This window comes from Echinops telfairi, unplaced genomic scaffold (assembly GCF_000313985.2).
Source record: "Echinops telfairi isolate 266 unplaced genomic scaffold, ASM31398v2 ScPeMD7_60;HRSCAF=208, whole genome shotgun sequence".
In the NCBI taxonomy this organism is placed as follows: domain Eukaryota; kingdom Metazoa; phylum Chordata; class Mammalia; order Afrosoricida; family Tenrecidae; genus Echinops; species Echinops telfairi.
The window spans coordinates 37,951,332-37,972,148 of NW_022103958.1; the positions used below are offsets into that span (position 1 = coordinate 37,951,332).

The 20,817-nt window shown below is 46.1% G+C and overlaps 1 protein-coding gene across 1 annotated transcript in view; it reads right to left on the minus strand.

Moving 5' to 3' along the window:
- SPON1 (spondin 1) overlaps positions 1–20,817 on the minus strand; it is a 377,921-nt gene that overhangs the window by 209,137 nt on the left and 147,967 nt on the right. Inside the window, exons 4-5 of the mRNA XM_004711560.2 lie at positions 7,305–7,378; positions 1,032–1,154 (exon numbers count right to left, since the gene is read on the minus strand). Coding sequence (XP_004711617.1) covers positions 1,032–1,154; positions 7,305–7,378 — 197 coding nt within the window. The remainder of the gene's footprint in view (positions 1–1,031; positions 1,155–7,304; positions 7,379–20,817) is intronic.

Genomic DNA, 20,817 nt, shown 5'->3' on the forward strand with positions numbered 1-20,817 from the left:
AACTAGCTCAGATGATAACTGACTGGCTGCAGGTTTGAGTCCACCCAGGGGCATCTTGGAAGATCTCTTCCTAAAATAAGCCATTGTACTCTGAAACACACGGGGAGGCTATGAGTTGGAGTTGAATGAATTGCAACTGCTTATTTTTTAAAAATTATATTACAGGGGCATAACATAATGCCTAGCATAGGTCAGGGCTTTTTTGACTCTGTTATGTGCTGAAAAGGAGTTGGTAGGGTTTTAATTGAGCATCTACTCCCAAATAGCACATTTGGGATCTCCTTGCAGCTCTCAAGGATTTGGTATTGGCTCTCTGGAGCATCTGAAGCCTTGGTGGCACAGTTGATTACGAGCTGAGCTGCAAACCACAAGGCCAGCAGTTCGAAAGCACCAGTCTCTCTGCAAGAGAAAGACGAGGCTTTCTATGCCTGCCTCGGAAATCTACGGGGCAGTTCTAGACTGCCCTACAGACTGGATGGCAGTGAGCTAGAGTATTTGTAAGATCTGGAGCCCAGCCTTAGGAAGGGGCCTAGCATCAGCAGGGAAAGGCTGATCTGGAGTCCAGCCTTAGGAAGGGGCCTAGCATCAGCAGGGAAAGGCTGTGCTGACCGATGACTCACATCTGCCACGAATGAGGATGCTGAGCATGTGCCGACCTTGGTCTGTGGAGTCAAGAGTGAGTTCCTTTGCCAGCTATTTCTAGCACAAAGAGACCTATTGTGTAATTCATGGACAGAGCCATTAAAGGAGGGCTGAGGTTGCTCAATGCCTGGCATGAAGATAAGCAGGATAAACTCAGGAACCCTTTTTGAATCACATCAGAATGTACTCACAACAATGCTATGCAAAGAAGTTAAAAGCATTCACAGCTCCTCTGCCCGTCTCAAAGAATTCACTGACCTGGACTGTGTGTGGCATGAGTCATTCCATAAGAGCAAGCTGACCTGATATACTTCCACCCTCTGGTGGCTCCCAGGGGCAGAGAGCACTCTGCTCTTTTCCCCAGCCCATCATGGGAGGGCTTTACTCACGAGGGTAATCCTTGGGATGCATTTTCTCAGACCAATTCCCATAGAACGTGAGTCGGTACTTGGCAGTTCCACAGGCACAGCAGTCTAAGATTGGCTTGTCAGTCACCCCATCAAAGGCGGGATCTGCAAGAGGGAGAAAAGGCAGAACCTGAGGCGGAAGCAATGGGCAGTGTTTGAGGCAGCAGCATCTTCCTCTCACCCAGAACCCTGCAGAAAAGAAGGCGGGGTGCAGTTTTCATTGAGTAACAAGACTTAGACCCCGATTAATACTTGAGCTCTAAGGGATTTTTTTTATACCTGTAAATATGGTCAAAATGGTTTTAAAGTAACAAAAAAAAAAAAAAAGGACGGCTTCCTTTAATAATCTGAGGAGATCCATGGGACATTTTGAGATGGAGACGATCTTGGGGCACCAGGGTAATATTTGGCTCAATTCTCCTTTCTGGGTCCAAGTGTCCTTTCCTCTCCCTCCCACCACGGGATCTCAGCATCACATTTTAAGAAGGATACGCATGTGAATATCTTCTCTAAGAATGATCTCTGGGCCAGATTTCCAGGGCCAGAGGTCGTCACCTTGACGGAGCAGTGAGGACAAGTGGAGATGTGAATGACTGTTGAGCAGGAAAGAGGGAGTGCTCGAGAGAGATGCAAATATAGTCACGGCACTTCTTATCAAGCTTTCTGAGACGTGCCTGGGACCGATGGAGTTTGGAAATATGCTCTTAGCTGAGGATAGAGACTGTCAGGAAAACCTTAGGAAGAGTCCCTCTTCACCTCCATTTTTAGCTGTGAATAGCTGATAAGTGGGGAAAGAGAGACTACATGAATACATTCAGTATTTCCGATTGTCAAGGCCACACCCCTAACTGTGCATTGTTGCTTTCAGTCTGTTGGGCTTCCTGAAGGAGGAGAACAGTGACTACAGATGCCACTTGCCTCCCTTGCTTTTTCTCCCGTGCCTCCAGCTGTATTAATATAAACGCTCTCTTCTTTCCCTCTCTTTTTTGGTTGCCAGTTGGACATTTAGTCTACAATCTTGTACAAAGAACAGTGACAATGAGCATAAACATCTTTCTGAGCACCAGGAAGAGTGGTTTTTTGAGTCCAGGTTTTGGAATTTTCTGGCTTCATTTGATTTGGGGAGGCAAAGTCAGTGGTGGGTGGAAGAATCCAATCTGGGCTCTAGGATGGAGACCACAATACAGGTCATTGGAGCAATAACCACAGTGGATTGAGTCTCCCTATTCTTTTCTATGTATTGCCTAAGTTGCTGATAATCATCCCAAGAGACAGGCACTTTGATTATCCCCATTTTACAGATCAACACACTGAAGTGGATTGGGTTAATTCGCTCAAGGTCGCAAGAAGGGTAGGCAGGTCTAGAGTCTAGGCCCTTTTGAATCCAGAGCACATGCTGTCCGGCTCTGCGCCACATTACACCCAGGAAGACGGTCCCTCGCCGGGTCTGCGTGACACTAGAGATAGAACAGAGGTTGTGTTGTGGCTTCTAGTTGTGCTATTTCATGGGCACTTCAAAAATTACCTCCCTTCCTGGCTCTGGAATTTCTGAACAGCCCCAAAGGCGTCTGAAACAATCTAAAGCAGAAATCACCGTTTAGTTCCTTCTTGGACTGTTGGGGGAGGCCAGAGGATTGTCATTTGGTGGGGGGGGGGGGCTCCCCTCTGTTGTATGGAAAGCTCAGTTTTCCTTTCCTGTGTGAACCACCTGTTCAATGTATGTGTTTTTTAACAACCCCCCCCCCAAAAAAAAAAAGCAACCCCAAACCCATCATACCAAGCTGATTCTGACACACAGCACTGCAATATAGGGTTTATGGGGCTGTAAATCTTTACCGGAGCAGACAGACTCGTCTTTCTCCCATGGAGCTTTGAACCATCAACTATGCGGTCAGCAGTCCAACGTTTACCTGACAGCGCCACCAGGCTCTGCATGTGTTACAGCCAAACTCACAGCCATCAAGTCGATTCCTACTCCTAGCGACCATGTGCAACAGGGTCGCACTGCCCTCTGTGAGTTTCTGAGACAGTGACTCTTGAAGGGAGTGAAAAGCCTTGGCTTTCTCCCACTGAAGGCCTGGTGGTTTCAAACTGCTGACCTTGCTGTCAGCAGCTTAATGCTTCACCACTCCACCATCAGGACTCTTTTATTTTATAGCCGGTAGCATAAGTCAGCATCTTCTAAAGATTTCTTCGTTTGCATCCCCGTTATCATAAATTGTGCTATAAAAACAAAACCAAGCTAAATCAGGCTCAGACCTAACCGACACAGGTTATGCTTTCGACTGTAACTTCGCCTGGTGCTATTCAATGAGGAACCAAGGACTTTTTTCAAAGATGGATCGCGTTACCTTCTCAAAAGTATGGGTAGTAAACTTCAAGATCTTTCCAAGGGCTCAGAAGCACACACTCACAATAAGCCCATTGGAATTCTAAAGGAAAATGAACTTCCAATTTAAAAAATAAGTGTTTAAGTTTGAACTAGAGGAGCCCTGCTGGCTTAGTGATTGTGAATTGAGCCGCTAACCACAGGGTCAGCAGTTCTAAACCACTACCTGCTCCTCGGGAGAAAGAGGAGAATTTCTGCTTCCATAAAGAGTTCACGGTCTCAGAAACCCACAGGGCCAGTTCTACCTGGCCTATGGGGTCACAGTGAGTCAGAATAGACTGGAGATCAGTGAGAAGTTTGAAATAAAAAATAAAGACCAAACAGGTATGCTAGTTCTTACTGACAAAAAAGCTTATAGGGCCATGCATAAGGGAAGTTAGGGTGGCAGAGCCTAAGGTCCCATATGGTGACATGAGGCCCTGGAGCAGCTCTTGACAGACCTTCTTCCCCATCTCTCCACACCAGTCTTCCACTTCCTTTTCTCCTCTCTCCCTCCCTGCTTTGCCCTTTATCTTTCCCTTGCGTTGTCTCCCCACTTAGACAGCCGTGACATGGTATGCATCTGTTTATTACGATCCCATTCTGGATCAGACTATGTTTTCCTTTGCTCTCGACTGTGAACAAATGTTTTATGGTGCTTTAAAACAAACCATAGATGGCTCTTGTTTTTCATCTGTGCAGTTCTTAATTTTTCCCCTGAGGATTAGTGACTTCAATTTGGGGGAAAAAAATAACAGGTACATGTTTTTCTCTCTTGTGCCTTGATAGAATGGATTCGACTCAACACGGAGACCCTGATGAGAGAGCTACAGATAATGAAGTGGGTGTATACCTTTCAGAAAAGTCTCTTAGTTCTATATTTGTAGCTCAAAGGCGTTCTTAATGTAACCTATTTTGCTGACGCATTTCATTGCGGGTCTGCTGTTCCTGGGGCCATCTACAAGGACGCCTAGTAATCCCACAGCCCAGGTCCTGCTGGGTCATCTTTTGGCCACGGAGTTGCCTAGGGTCAGCGAAAAAGAAGAAGGCTCTCAAGGAGATGGACTGACACAGTAACTGCACCAATGGACTCAAACATCCCAGCGCTGATGGGGACGAGGCAATGTTGTGTTCTGTACACAGGGTTGCTATGAACTGCCGCCTAACAACAACAAGTTGCCCTTGAAAGCAGTCTTTTGATACACATGCATTTGCAATCATTTTGCTAGAATTTCTTTCTGTCTGCTAAGTGATAGCTAATAGATTTGCAAGGCCATTTTATTGGCACTGTCTTTGCAGAATCTTAGCACATTCACAGCTTAGACAAAGGCTTCAAACAACAAGATTGAAGCACTGGAAAGTGCACTTTAGTTAATGATTGTTGTCAGTACACAGGGCTGCCAGTGAAAAGCTCAAAGCCAGGAAATAAAGTTGTCTTCTGACAGTCAAATGAACAGAACCTACCACAGAGGTAACTGACTATGGGCACAGGTCAGGAGCTGGCCTGTAAATGTGTGACTCAGAATATTTAAACCTCTAACTCAGGGTACCTGGTGGCATAGTGGTTAAGCATTGAGCTGCAATCCTAAAGGTCAGCAGTTCGAAACCACCAGCTGCTCCTTGGGAAGAAAGATGAAGCTTTCTACTCCCATAAGCAGTTACAGTTTCGGAAACTCACAGAGGCAGTTCTACCCTGTCCTATGGGATTGCTGGGAGTCCGCAGACTCAATGGCAGTGAGTGAGGACCCAGGGTTCCCAGGTACTATCTCACAGAGGGAGGGAGGACAGGAATACGGTTGCCATTTTGGAATCAAGATCCTTGCCTCTAAGGAGCACGCATTTCTTCTAAGACATCTCAGTTGAGATGTTCCCTGTTTGGAGAAAGGCCGCATGGACTTCAGAGCAATAGAAGAGCCACCCATGTTGGGAAAGGTGACTTCGTCTCTAGGCCTGGGGCAGATACGACCCTCATATGGGCGATCTAAATCTCTCTGCCTTTTCTGTTTCCATGTTCAACAAGCAACTGTTTAGGGCCCAGTTTCGGCTTTAGCTCATCTGTAGGGAGACAGCACAGTGACCTGCCAATGATGCATGCTATGAAATTGAGAGAGAGTTCCTTTGAGAGAGGAACCCTTAAGGACAGATGATAAACGCACTTGGCTGCTCACCAAAAGGCTAGTGGCCTGATTTCAACCAGTGGCCCCTGGAAAGGGAAGCCCGGAGATCTACTTCAGAAAAACGAGTCAGAAACCCTCTGGGGCACAATTCTCCTCTGACACACATGGGTATGAGTATATGAGTATATTTGCTCCTTGATGGAAAGTCAGTAGCTAAGGGCACTGACTCTGGAGATGCCTGACCTGCATTCAAACCTTGCTTTCGCCCATGAGCTGTATGACATTGAGCATGAGATTTAAAAACTTTGCTCAGGATCCTCATCTGCAACATACGGATGGTATTACAATACCATAAAGAGTTGGGTCAATGGCATGATTAATGCATGTGAAGTGTTTAGAATAGGGCCTGGGTTATAGCCAGAAATAAAAACTGCTCTCACTGCCATGGAGTTAAGGCTGACTCATAGCACCGCCAGTGAGGTGCTGACCCTATGATCGTTGACGGGAGTAGAAAGCCTTGTCTTTCTCCTTTGGAGCTTCTGGTGGCTTTCAACTGCCGACCACGAGGTTCACAGCCCAATGCGTAACCACTGCATTATCAGGGCTCCTCAAACTAAGAAATATTAGTTATGCTTTTCTCAGGAAACCTTTATCAACCCTTCTTTTCTTTAGTGTCTATGTCAGATAGGATTATTTCTTCTTGAAACATTTATTGCTCTAAAGGCAAAGAAAGATTTGCAAAGGTGAATTGGCATGCGATAGCTAAGATGGATAACAATAGAAGGTTCCCTCTTTATTTTTCAATTCTCTAATAACTTCTAAATAGCTTTAGATGTTTAAGTATTTAGTTCTTATGGCCGACTAATAAATAAGTTTTCAGATCCAGATGACAAGAGCTGGCACTTGTTTACTGTGTACCCAGGGAAGAAGGCTCCTGTTTACAGACATGAAGTCATATGGGCACCTGGCTAGGAAGGGCAGAAGCAGAATTGGAACCTGTCCCCCATACCCACTGTCATCTTGAATAGATTCCGACTCACAGCAACCCTGTGGACAGGAAGAAATGCTTCTTATTGGGGCAGGCAGCAGTATCTTTCTTTAGCGGAGCAGCTAGTGGGTTTGAACCACCAACTTGTGATTAGTAGCCCATAGTGTCACCAGGGCTCCTCAGATTCCAACCTAGGCCTATCCTAAATCAAGGTCACTCCTCTAATGTCTCTATCTTTTTGTTAGAATGTCTTCACCCCAAGGAGTAAAGAGGTTGATGTGCTTGTCCAAGCAAGGTCTGGATTTGCCGTTGTGGTAAAATCACAAGGTCAACATCCCCTTTGCATTCCCTTTCCCTGCTGATCTTCCCTGGAGAAAATTCTCACACATTGCCTGGACACCAAACAAGTTCCCACTGCAATGAGCATTCCAGAGACCCATTACAGGCTTTATAAAGGTGCACAATTGCACATTCCTTAATTAAGTCCTGTGAATTATTCTAAATAACCTCTTCAGAATAATCACTGTTTCACAAAAATAAGAAGACGATACCAATATAGGTACATTATCTTCCACCCAGGGAATCAAGCTGAGTAATGAGAGCTTACGGCGGATCCAATTATCCGGAGCACACAGCCAGATTAAAAACCGGAGCTACCTAAGGCAACAGAATCCAGAGGCGCCCACGAAGCCCAGTCGCCTCGGTTCCTCTCACAAATGCTTGGATGGAATGAGCCACCTTCTGTCCATCTTCCCCTGCCCCAACCAGAGAGCTCTTCTTACCTTGCTCACAAAGCTTCTTGGTCAGAGAGCCCTCGTCTTGAAAATAAATGATGCGTTTCTGTACGATGCTGGCCCTGTGGAAAAGAAGATACAGTGGGGTGGTGAGGAGGGCAGTTTGGGAGCCAGACCTGGTCTTTGCTTGGTCACCTTTGGGTTAGGCATCCCAGCTCCGTGTACCTCTAATTTGTCATTAAAACCTGGAGTCACGATCATGCCTACCTTGTGGGCCTGCTGTGAAGATTACATAAGAAACACATCATGAGCGTAGGGGCTACTGAGAAAGGACCCCATAAACACTCGCTGTTCTATCGGTGTTGGCAGGGATGCTCCGGCTAGAAAGTGAACTGAGGGCATTTTCAATCCATTTCCTCAATGGCTCCCTTTCACTGGACTTTTTCTATCCAACAATGGAGGCCATTTATAGATCGGTCAGATTCAAGTCATAGGAGCGTGTCAAATCTCTTCCTGACGGGAAGAAAGGAGTTTAAAAATATATTTTGATTTGTTCCGAAAATGTCATTCCACATCTTTCCTGAAAGTCTAGACAAAACTGTCTCCTACATTCTGAACCAAGGTAACTTCCGCTGATATTGCTCTCACTTAAACGCATCAAACACAGGACCTCAGAACTTGGAAAGAATATTCGGAGGTGGAAAAGTGTCTTACTTTTGACCAGTGCAGGCTTTGTCTTTCAACTGGGATTGCAAAGAGAGGCCACTTCTCCTTTAACCTCCTCTGCTCATTATTTCCTGCCAGCCTCACAGAGGTGGAATCCTGAAACCCGTCCTCCGGTAATTTTAAAGTCAATGGCAATTAAAATTGAGACCGTGCCAACGGACCTTGGGCCATTTCTATTGATTTTCTTTGGCAGTGTGACTCAATCAGAGGGTAATTTTCACTTCCCTTTGCCATATTTAGGAGATCAAGTGATGCTAGGACTATATTACAGAGTCCTGGATGGTGCACACCTTGACATACTTGGCTGCTCATTGAAAGGTTGGATTCAAATTCACTCCAAGGCACCTTAGAAGAAAGGTCTGGTGATTTACTTCCTGAGGTCAGAAGCACTGAAAACCCCAGGGAGTGCAAGGCTACTCGGACACATGGAGCTGCCATGAGTCAGCATGGGGTTGCCGCAACTCAGAATCGATCCAGAGGTAACTGGCGGTGACTCCGTTACAGTTGACTGCGAGGACCAAGTGATGGCGTCACGAGGTCTTCCTTGGGTCCCATCATCTCAGCCCCAGGAATGGGCTCAAGTGTGCGTGACTCTGCTGAGGACAGAGTAATTTCTAGATGGCCCTGGCAATGCCAAGATGCCTTTCCAAAGAAAGATTTACTCTCCCTGCGGCCTTGCACGAAGGAATACAATTCCGACAAGCTGACAGATGTCTTTTATATTCTTTCCCTACCCAAGAGAGAGGAGATGGTGAAACAAATAAATGAAATATGCTTCTTGTCTACACAAAGCTACTTTGATCATCTATCCATTCTGTTGATCATCAAGCTGGATACTTTCCTCAGACCAAGAGAATAACACTGCACCCCCAAGCCACACATTCTTTTTCAGAGCATACCGTAATCTACAATAACTCCTTCCCTGGTATTCCCCACCCAGAGATGTGCCTCCGGGACTCCCGTGCAGGACTGTGAGTAGACCCTGGGAACTGGGAACAGGGTCCCCATTCGGCTCCAACCAAAGGCTCTTGCCGTCACCCTCATTTCAACCAAAGTTGCCTTCCCTCAACTGGTTATATGAGAGTACGTTAAACCAAAAAAAGTATTGCTATAAAATCATAGACTCCTTTACTTGAAAAAATACCAAAACATGAAGCTATCGACTGTCTCTGGACACCTCTCCAATCCAGGTCTGCATACTTCTGACCGCTACGTCTCTATCTTGCCAACTGTCCTCCAAAGAGTCCCGTGCTCTTCCCTTTATGCCACGTCACAGGGGCCGTTTCCTCGTCCCTCAGGGACCCAACCATGTTCCTCTGAAATGCCCTGTGCGTGGGGAACAAAAGGAAGTCTGAAGAGGGAGCTCATGGCTGCAGGGTGGATAGAGAAAAAAAATTCTCTTATTGACGCCCCCCCTCCCCCTCCCACTACTACTCTCCAAGAACAAACAGGTGCATGTTGTGGGGGAAAACCTCTCTTGATACAACTTTCCTGGCCTTTTTTTCAATTCACTGAAAACGTTTTCATAAGAAACCCTCAAGATGGCCCTGTGTCCTTCCAGAAACTCTATTAAGATTGCTCCTTCAGAATCCCCCCGAGAGCCATGGTCATCTTCGGATCTGACTTCTCTGACCCAAATTTAAGTGGCCCAGCAGATATTGTTGGGGGTCACAATTTTGACTGGACCTTCATTTGAAAGCACCCTAAGGAGACAAGTGTATTGTTGAGAGAACTTGTCTGTGGTCAACCACGATTGCAGAGGTCTGTCTAAACACACACTGTTTGGAATAAACGGGAACATATATGAACTGGAGCCCCCAGTAGCAATACTTTTTGGCTTCCCCTAATCCTTATGGATCTATATTGTTGGGGGGCGTATTTGATGGCCATATGCTGTGGGAGGCGCCAAGGACACGGTAGTGAACAAGACAGGTGGGACAATGTCCCATTCTCGATGGGGGTGAAACATCAAAGTACTAAGCCGAGCACAGGAGGTCCTGACTATGCTGGGTTCGACTTGAAAGAGGGTGGGCACTAACTCACAGGGTCCTTGTTTCCATTATACTGTCATTTTTTTTTTTTTTTTTTGAGGCACCTGAGGGCAGGCAGTGGTATGTCAGTGATAGCCTTCTCATTCCATGTAGGAGACCCAGCTTCAATTCCCAGCCAAAGCACCTCCGGGGCAACTACCAGGCTCTGATCCATTGAGGCTCTGTGGCGCTACAGACGTGGCTCTTCCAGCTAAGCTGAACTAGGAAGAAAGGTCTGGAGATCTACTTTTGGAAGTCAGCCAACGAAAACCCTATAGATCACACAGCCCGGTCCCCTCGTGCACTGAGACATTATGAGTCGGGGCCAATTGAACCGTAGCCAACAAGAGCAGCAGGTGTAGATAAGAGGGAAAGGTAGACTTTGCCAAATCCTGTGCTGGGGAGAGAAGCAGGCTGATGGAAGGACCAATGAGTTCAGCCAGAGAAGGCGCTGTGAGGTGATCTAGGGAGATGGGCCCAGGGCTGCTGGCGCATGGCCTTTTTTTCCACCAAAGACAAAGGCTCTTTGAAGAGTGCATCCTGAGGAGTGAGATGATGAGAGTGTTTTTCCTTTTGGAAGAGAACTTGGCCGTAGAACAAAAATGGGCTATTGTGTGGTCACAGTGTGCAAAGCTCTCGTGCAAATTAGATTTCATTTCAATAAAGTTCTGTTAACACATGGTTGCAACGCTGCGGATCCACCAAATGAAACACAACGTTACGATGGTATGCAAGGTTCTTCAGCATTTCTCTCAGTCCCCCCTTGGGTTTTATGGCTTTATTCATCACCGTTTCATGCCAGGCTCCGTGCAGTCAGATTGAGTGAGGCTTATCCCCCTTCTGCATAACCCTGCCCCTCTCGAAGGCTTGTGCTATTTCCTCTCCCAGAATCACCCTCCTGCTCTTTGTCCATCTGGAAAGCCTCATCATCCCTTAATGCCCAGCCTGCCCTGGCATCTGTAACAAATACTCTGGCTGCTTCATCTCCTGCTGTGAATAGGACAGTGGGAAAGCTTGTGATTTAAAGGGATAATCACTGTTAGAAAAATTAAATAGGCCACACATTTTCCAAAAATATGCTTGTAAAAAATGTTGGAGGCCAGAGATAGGGGACATGCATTTCCTATAAGATTTCTCAGGTCCTTTCACTCCTTGATGCTGAAGCATCAAGTGCTTCTTTTTAAGAACACTTGCCATTTTCTGAGCTCTTACAACGTGCCAATCAAGGAACTCGGGGATGCTTCGCGTGCGTTTTCTCTTATCAATTACCCTTGATGTATGTTACAGGCCCTCAAGTTCCTCAGCCTAAGCCCTTATCTTTGGCCCAGATATGGTTTGAATTCAAGGGACAAAGCTAATATGGTGCGTATGTCATTTCCCATTTCCATGCAGTGAGCTCCGGCTCGTAGTGCCCCTAGGAACTAAAGCCACCACTGCCATCAAGTCGATTCTGACTCACGAGGACCCTGTAGGACAAAACAGAACTGCCCCTTTGGGTTTCCTAGACTTTAAATCTTTACAGGAGTAGACAGCCTCCTATTCCAGAGTGGCTGGCTGATTCAAACCACTGACCTTGTGGTTAGCAGTTCAGTGCTACACTGCCAGAACTCAGGGCAAAGCAAAACTGCCACAGAGTTTTTAAGGCTGTACTCTTTATGGTATCAGACACCGTATCTTTCTACCGAAGAGTGGCTGGTGGGTTCGAACTCTCAACTTTTTGGTTAGTAGTTAAGTGCTTGAAGCACTGCACCATGAGGGTCCCCTTTGTACCATATAATTATGGAGGTGTTCTATGCTATAGATTATATAACCCCCATATAATGAAGCACATCAAGACTCTGCAGCAACACTGAAAGATGTACATACTAAGAGGGGACATCAAAATGAAACCTTGTTTGGTAAACTGGTCAAAATGCCTTGCTTTCAAAGGAATTGGGGAGCAGGTCGTGGCCCACAAGTTTTATCCTGGTTGAACAGAGAGGGTGCAGTGAGGTTCAGGGACTTTCCCAAGGGCTTGAAGTGACCTGTCTCTCTTCAAAGTTTACGGTCCGGCTTACTGCTCAGAGTGGTGGTAAGGAGTAAAGTGGCCATGTCTATAAGGGAGGCTGGAGACTCGATGCATCTGTGTTACAGGTGGGCGAAGATGGACGGCCAGAAGAACAAACAAGGCTGTCTTGGAAGAAGGGCAGCCAGAATGCTCCTGAGAAGGGAGGGTGCTGAGGCTTCGCCTTCAATACTTTGGAAACGTTGTCAAGAGGGAGCCGTCCCCAGAAAAGGACGTCATGCTCGGTAAAGTAGAAGGGCAGTGAGGAAAACAAAACTGCCACAGTGGCATCAACAATCGGCTCAAACACAATAGCAATTGTGAGGATGACGCAGAACTGATGGGTGTTTCCTTCGGTAGAAGGAAGGTCACGGGCCATTATGAATCAGAACAGATTCAGTGGCATCTAGGAGCAGGAACAACATGGATATAAAGTACAACTGAAGTGTTATGATGAAATTGAACCCCGAATTGAATTGCCCTGTGCCTATTTTGATATCCCACAGAGCACACTGTGGAGAAGGGAACTTGATGGGTCAGCTTGGGACATGATCACCGGAAGGTGTCCCTGAAGAGATTGGCATACATGCTCATGCCCGGGCTGTCTTTTCTTCATGGTCCTCTGTGGGTCCAAGCCTGTGTGCAGATCAGGTGTCGAATAGACAGTCCCGCTGATCTGGTTTCTGTCCTGCTCAATCCCAATACTATTCAATTTCTCACGAGCATGATGCCTAACTCAACCCAACTACAGCGGTGTTTTCTTCAGGTTGCCTTCCCGGAGAGCCACCCTCTTGAGCGTCTCCTCCCACAGCACTGAGTACCTTGCTCTGGACATCTGCACATCTGCTTTCCTGTCTCCCGAGCTAGATGATCAGCTTCTGGTCAGCAGGGGTTGCCTTTCCCTTATTTTTATAGGGAGCCCCGGTGCTGCTGTGGGATAAGGCAGGCAGTTCAAACCTACCGCCACTCAGAGGGCAAAGAGGAGGCTGTCTGCTCCTCCAAGGACTGACTGTCTCAAACATCCCAAGGAACAGTTCCATTCTGTCCTATGGGGTGGCGAAAAGTCAGAATCATCTAAGAGCAGTGGGGCCGTTTGTTTGTTTGGGGGATAGGTATTTCAAAACTTGGATTCAACGAGGAGGATGGGGATTGGGGGCAAAAGGGAGGATGTGAGATGGAGCCACCTAGAAGACGCAATGATGATGATAGGTCTAGTGCGTGGCTCAGCCATTGCTGCCAAGTCAATTTTGCCTCAGGTCACAGAGTAAGTCTGGCCCATAAGGTTTGAACTGCTGACCTTTATGCCACCTAACCACTATGCCACCAGGGTTCTTTGGGTAGATAGATGGAGCTGTCAATCAGGAGAGAGGCAAGGAGAAAGGAGTAAGGATTTGGGAGTCACAGGTGCATACATAAGGAGTCCCTTGGTAGCACAAACAGTTAAGCACTCAGCTATTGTCTTAAAGGGTGGCCCTTTGGATCCATCCAGCAGGCCCTCAGAAGAAAGACCTGATGGTCCAAAAGATCCCAGCCATGGAAAGGCCTAGAGAGGGCAGTTGCACTCCGAAACACCCGGGGTCGTTATGGGTAGGAATGGATTGAACAGCAATTGGTTTGTTTTGATTTGGGTTCAGGGCATAGTTAAGGGCTGTAGCATTTGGGGTGGATGATGGCACTCAAACAGAGCAAGTGTGTCAATGGAGAGAAGAGGCCAATGGCCTGGAATGTTGCTAGAACCAACATACCCTGACAGACGCTCGGGCAGAGACCCGAGCCTTGGACAGGTTTGGTTGCTGAAGATGTTTCTTTCCATGCCCCGTTGGGCCAACGCCTGCAAGACTTTCTTTCATATTCTGAGCAAACACATTTCCCTTTGCGGCTTCTCTCATCAGAGTATAAAACTCAGCTGATATTTATAAATCACATGATAGTCCAGAAAAATAATAGCTTTACAAGATGAGAAAGCTGTTAGTAAGAATTCCCTCAGCACTTCAAAATGACAAATTTCTCCCATTCTGGGCTGCAATTTGGCAGCCCTGTTGCCCAGCAGTTCTATACTGAATGCTTCTTATCATGAGAGAGCGTGTTAAGGAAATCTAAATTAAATTTCTCAGTATGTTAGTGTCTCAAACTTTGGGATAGAAAGGTTCTAAGTATCTCAGTAATCATCCCCAACGTTTTCTTTTAAACCTGAAGGAGCCTTTCCAGAATCACTGTTCTGAGCCTCTCAGATGCGTGTCCCTTTGAGGTTTGAAGAGATTGACTTCCTGGCGGGCCTTTTTTCCTGGAAGAATGAGCCTGTTGGGGTGAAGCTAGAGCCTGCTAAGGTGTGGGTTTGCTGTCTAGGGCTGTAAAGGGGCTGGAGTCCTGCTCTTCCCCCAAAAGGGCAGGGAGACCTGGACAGGGAAAAGACTTGGGAGAGAACAGTTCTTCAGCAGCGGGGCCACTGCGGTAAAGAGATGATCCAGGGAAGGTGCTGGATCCAGCACATCGCACAGAGTAAAGACTTTATGTGGTGACCACAATCACTGTCATCCCAGCTGGGAAATCACCACTCCTCACCCAGTGCCTGCGACATCATAAGTGCTTAATAAACAGTAGCTGCTATTAGGATGGGTTTCAGGCCTGCCTCCCTCTCCATTGCTTGCGGAGACAGGAGAGAGCACCGCCCTGGTCAGCTGCCTCTGGCAGAGACAGGAAATGGGCAAAAGGAAGCTTGAGTTTGTGGTCTTCCGATGATCTTTGCCAACTCTCTATGCAATTCCAGTCAACTCCCTACGGCTGAGCATTCCCTGACAGGCTTTGCCAAGTATCTCTATGATCTCAGGGAGATTTTCCATCGAGTTGACCCAGTTCATAATGAGCAACATTTCATCTCTTCGACCACTGAAAGGAAAACAGACAAACAAACAAACAAACACTGGAAAGATCCAGGAAACCAGCGGTGGCAATAGCGTCAGGAGTTGAGGCCATCTGCCTTTTGACTCCACAGGGATGCTGGCCCAGTGATCACCTGGCCAGGGCCTCAAATGAATCAACAAACACGTAGAGTTTGCTTGCATCCCCTAGGAGCCCTGGGGGTGCTGTGGGGCTTATTCCGTGGTTCAACCCATCAGCCACTCTTCGGGGAAAAGATGAAGCTGTCTGTTACGGTAAAGATGCACAGGCCTGGAGCCGCTAAGGAAGAGCTCTCCTCAGCTGTCCAGGGTCACGAGGAACCAGAGAAACTCGATGACAGAATTGCTTAGTTTTGTTTTGGGGGTTTCTCAGGATCGAGAGTCCAGATCACAGAACGTTCCCCAAACAGAAATGCTCACTAGTTTTTACATGGCCTTGGGTGACTATAACAAAGTACCCTACACTGTGTGGTTCACAACAACCAAACCATGTGATTTGACCATTCCGGGGGCTAGAAGTCTGCCTTCAGGGTGTTGGGAGGGAAGATTCTTTCTTCTCTCTCCAGGTGCCGGTAACCTCCTGCATCTCTTGGGTGGTGGCTGTGTGCCTCCAACCGCTGCCTCAGTCTTCACATATCTGCTTTCCCTTGGCCTCCAGCGCTTCCCTGCTCCTTATACGGGACACTGCCAGAATGGATTCGGGCCCACCCTACCATAGAAAGGCCTCATCTACACGGACTGACTGCATCTGCAGAGACTCTGTGTCCAGATACAATCACGAATTCATGGACACAGAAGGGCAGAACTGGAACATGTCTTCCTAGGAGACCCAAACGACCCCCTAGCATGGAGTTAGGCAGGTCTCAGGAAATGGGCCTAGGTCCGGTTGCTCCTAGGCATCCTGGCAATCCGTGATATGATGCCCATGGAGAACACTGCAAGCTTATCTCCAGAACTTTATCTGTAAGGCACCCAAACCGCCCTGACTGGCGTCCCATGTTAAGTTTACAATCTATGCGTGGGGTCACAAAGCTATAGATTTAATGCCAGACCTGCTGCAAAATACCACTTGAAAGCACTGTTTTAAAAAGAGAGGATTAAGAGACTCTGAGTAAGTGGGCCTAATCTGAGCCACAGTGTTTTCAATAGCCTCATGCGCAGGGAGAAGACAGACAATGAAGGAAGACTGAAGAGGCATGGGTGCACTTGAACGACAGTGTTGAAAGAATATTGTCTGCACCATAGACTGAGAGAACAGATTGATTCAGAAAAAATTGTGCAGCAGAATTGCTCCTTAGAAGGGAGCATGGTGAGACTCTGTCTTGCACGCATTGGACATATTATCAAAAAGGACCAATCCCCGGAGAAGGACACTGTGTTTGTCAATGAGAAGGTCACCTCAATGAGATGAATTGGCGCAGTGGCTGCAACGTGTGCTTCAACACAGCAATGGTTGCGAGGAGGATGCAGGATCAGTGGTGTTGCCTTCTGTTGGACACGGGATCCCTATGAGTGGCAACCGACTTGATCGCACTGAACAACAACAACAGCAGCAGCAGTCTGCCGTCACTGCAAAGAAGGAATACCCGTAGCTGTCACAAGAGTGTTCACAAACATTGACCGAGCCTTTATTCTGTGCAAGGTACTTTCGAGAGGATGCCTGCCAACAAGGAGCTCCTAGGCCAGTCGGGGGAAATGAGAAACAGAAAAAGATAACTGGAAATGAATATTGAGCACAATAATGGGGCCCCAGGGGGCTGAGGGACAGTGACTAACTCTGCACTGCCGAGGTTGCAGAGAGGAGGCAGTGGTGGGGGCAAGGCAGCTCTGCACTGGGAGACGGGCTCTGGAAATGGAGTAACTCTGAGACCTGTTGTCTGTACATTCATCAAATTTAGTAACGTACTGGACCTGGGGCAGGAAGAGAAGATTGACTGTTAAATATTTTATTTTTGTGTATAAATAACTAAGCATTCTTCTACCCATATGAAAGCATTTAATCCTCACACCAACCCCATCAGGCAGGCATTATGCTCGACAGATGCGAGAACGAGGCAGTCAATGTTCAGTTAACTGACTCCCTGAACACATGGGCCAGTGACTAGAGAGGGGAACGGTGATGGACAGCACCGATTGAAACAAGACAGAGGAGGGCAAGAGCGGCTTTTTAAAAGAAACTCTGTGGAGATAATTGAAGCACCACATGCAGTTTTGAGAAATAATACAGAAAGATCCCTTGTCCATATTGCCCGGTGCCCCCTAATTAGTAAGATTTTATAAAATTATAGTATATCATAACTAATATAGTGACATCGTTACCACTCACCAGTCTTATTTAGATTTCTCCAGTTTCAGTTTACTCTGTTGTGTGAGTGCCGGTGTTTAGTATTGTACCATTTTATCACATGCGTAGGTTCTTGTACTGAACAGGTTCAACACACAAGAAGAGCTCATGTTGCCCTCTGATAACCATACCCACTACCTTCTACCCACTCTTCAAAGCCCAATGGCAGTGTCAGGAAAGGCTTACTAAAACCAAAGACTTAGATAAGATCCAGACTCTCCTAAGGTAGTACTCAAAATGTCTAGGCTGTAATAGAACATCTTACCAAGAATCATGTAATTCACAATTTGAGCAAAACAACCAGGAGATACCAGTATTGAAATGTTGACGATATTGGAAATGTCTGACCCAGATTTTAAAACAGTTATCATACATGTGTTTTAATAGCAAATAAAAATATGCTTGGTGCAAATTTAACTATTTAAAACCCAGCAAAGAAATAGAAGATACCAATAGAGTGAGGGAGAATTTTAAAACTGGTAATTCTAATTTAAAAAATGAATGAGTTCAATAGCAGAATGAAAAGGATATGTGCACTTAAAGATGGTACTATAGAAATGATCCAATCTGAACAATAGAGAGAAAGTAAACTGAAGAAATTAATGGATCCTCAGAAACCTGTGGAATTATATCAAAAGATCTAACAACTGTGCCATAAATGTCAGAAGGAGAGAAAGATAATGGACTGAAAAAATACAGAAACCAACCAAACCAAACCCACTGCCGTCAAGCCGATTGCAACTCACATTGATGCTACATAAGGTTTCTGAGGCTGTAAATCTTTATGGTCTTAAAGACAGCCTTACCTTTGTCCTGAGGAATGCCTGGGGCGTTGGAACTGAAGACGTTGCAGTTAGCAGTCCAAAGGCGATCCTGCAGTGCCACCTGAGATCCTTGAAGAAATGATAACTAAAGTCTCCCCAGGTTTATGCAAGACATACACCTATAGATTCAAGAAGTTGAGTGAACACCCTTCTGACACAATTGCTGAAGACAAAATGAGTACATAAGCAAATGTGGTGAAGAAAGTTGATGGTGCCCGGCTATCAAAAGATATAGCATCTTGGGTCTTAAAGGCTTGAAGTTAAACAAGCGGCCATCTAGTAGAGAAGCAACAAGCCCACATGGAAGAAGCACACTAGCCTGTGCAATCACAAGGTGTTGCCAGGTTCAGGTAACAGGTACCAGACGACTCAAAACAAAACAAAATAAAAAACATATTGTTGAGAACAAGGCAGATCAGACCAAAGACCCAAAGTCCATCTGTAGACAATAAGACATCCCTTACAGAAGGGTCACAGGGAAGGGATGAATCAACCAGGGTGCAATATGGCACCAATGAAACACACAATATTCCTCTGGTTCTCTGAGGCTTCCTCACCCCACCCCACCCCCACCACCATCATGAAAGTCCTGCCTTTCAGTTCTGGCTAGCCTGGAGCATGTACACTGGTACAGACATGACACATCCAGGTCAGATAAACCTCTCAGGAGCAGAAATGGGAGTAGCAATACTAGGAGGGTAGAGGGAAGGTGGGGAGAGGAGGGTAGGTAGGGGGAACTGACCGCAATGATGGACACATAACACTCCCCCACACAAAGTGGACGAACAACAGACAGATGGGTCAAGAAAGACAGTGGTCAATGCAGATATGAAAAGAATAATAATTTATAAAGGCTGGGAGGTGAGGAGGGAGGGGAAAAAAGTGGAGCTGATACCAAGGGCACAAACAGTAAGTAACTGTTTAGAAAATGATGATGGCAACATATGTACAAATATGCTTGATAAAATTAATGTATGGATTGTTATAAGAGCTGTAAGAGACCCCAATAAAATGATCTTTAAAAAGAGAGAGAGAGAGAGAGAAAGAAGTAGTAGTAGTAGTAGTTGTTGTTGAGGGAATTCCAAATCGGAAAAACTCAAGGAACATACGACAAGACACATCAACATGAAACCTCAAGAGAAAGGAAAACTTGAAGGCAGCCAGAGAAACAGAAAGCCTTACTTTCAGGAGAAAACAAATTACTAGATGGCCCTCTGAGGTCTTGCTCTGCTGCAAAGGCAAGACCTAGTGATCCGCATCCGCGAAGAATATAGGCAAGAAAACCCTGTGAAGTAGAACTTACCATCGGAGGTTGCCAGAGTCAGAAGCTTCTCAGTGCCCATGGGTTGGGCTTGGGTTTTAAAAGGAAGACAGATCTGAACGATAGCAGTAATACTTCATTGCCTGTTGCAATTACAATAAGAAAACAAATATCTCTCCTTGGTACAAATTATCTACAACTGAGACAGCCAGTGTGACCACCTTGGTCAATTCTCAAGTGGTCTCTTTCTAACTAAATAATGATCTTTACTTGGCTGTTTGGTCACAGCATTCATGGACCTCTATTTGGACCTATGATGGGCCTGAGGAGATCCTGGGGACACTTTGGGATGTTCAAAGTATCCAAATTTAAGCTATGTCTTTGTGTTGTGTGATGTGCTTTAACTCCATTTATTCACTTAATCATTCATTCAACAAATACATTTGAGTACGCTTTCTCCAGCTGCCCCCAAGTCGTCCTGGCTCCTTATGAGCCCTCGTGTGTCAGAGTAGAATCGTGAGTCATAGGGTTTTCCGGGCTGAGTTTTTCAGAAGTAGATTGTTGGCACTTTCTTCCAGACCCAATGCTAGCCCAGGGAAGGCAGTAGTAAGCCAACTATCAACAACAAAATCACAACATGCTCCAAGACAGGAGAACGACATGGAGCAAGTAAAGACCATTATTTTTCTGAAGCTACAATGAATAAAAGATGTTGTGAGGGGAAATAAAGGGAGAATTTAATGAGACTAAGATTTGAGGGGGTCACATGAATGGCCATCTGAGAGATAAGTTAAATTAGTTGACAGAGTGAGGCAGATCTTCTAGGCAGATATGAGAGCATATTTAAAGGCCCTGAGGCAAGAGATGGTTCATGATAAGGCTTCTGAGACTTGAGCTGGTGATAAAAGGTACAGTAAGGTAAAATGAAGGCTAAATTATACCATCCTAAGAAAACCATGCCTATGAAAATATGCCTGGCATCACTTAGGAGCCACATGCTACACAGGCACATATTCAAATGACTCTCACAGCACTCTCTGTGTTAGGGCCCTCTCAAATACACTCACTTCTAGCAAGTCAATGCCGACTCATAGGGTCCCTATAGAACAGGGTAGAACTACCCCTGTGAGTTTCCGAGACAAGAAACTATTTTCGGAGTAAAACGCCCCATCTTTATCCCACAGAGTTGGTTTCAAACTGTGGACCTTTCTGATCACAGCCCAACGTGTAACCACTACTCCACCAGGGTTCCTCAGTTAGAGCCCTAGTTGAGAAAGTATCTACAATTGCTGAGGCAATTCAGAAGTAGAACAGAAGTGGCTGGGATGAAGTAGAGGTGGAGGTAGCATTGGGGGAATTGTTGGTAGGAATGAAGTTGGTTAAAGAGAATTTCTTGGAGAAGATAGTACTGGAGTTGAATTTGGAATTCCAGAGG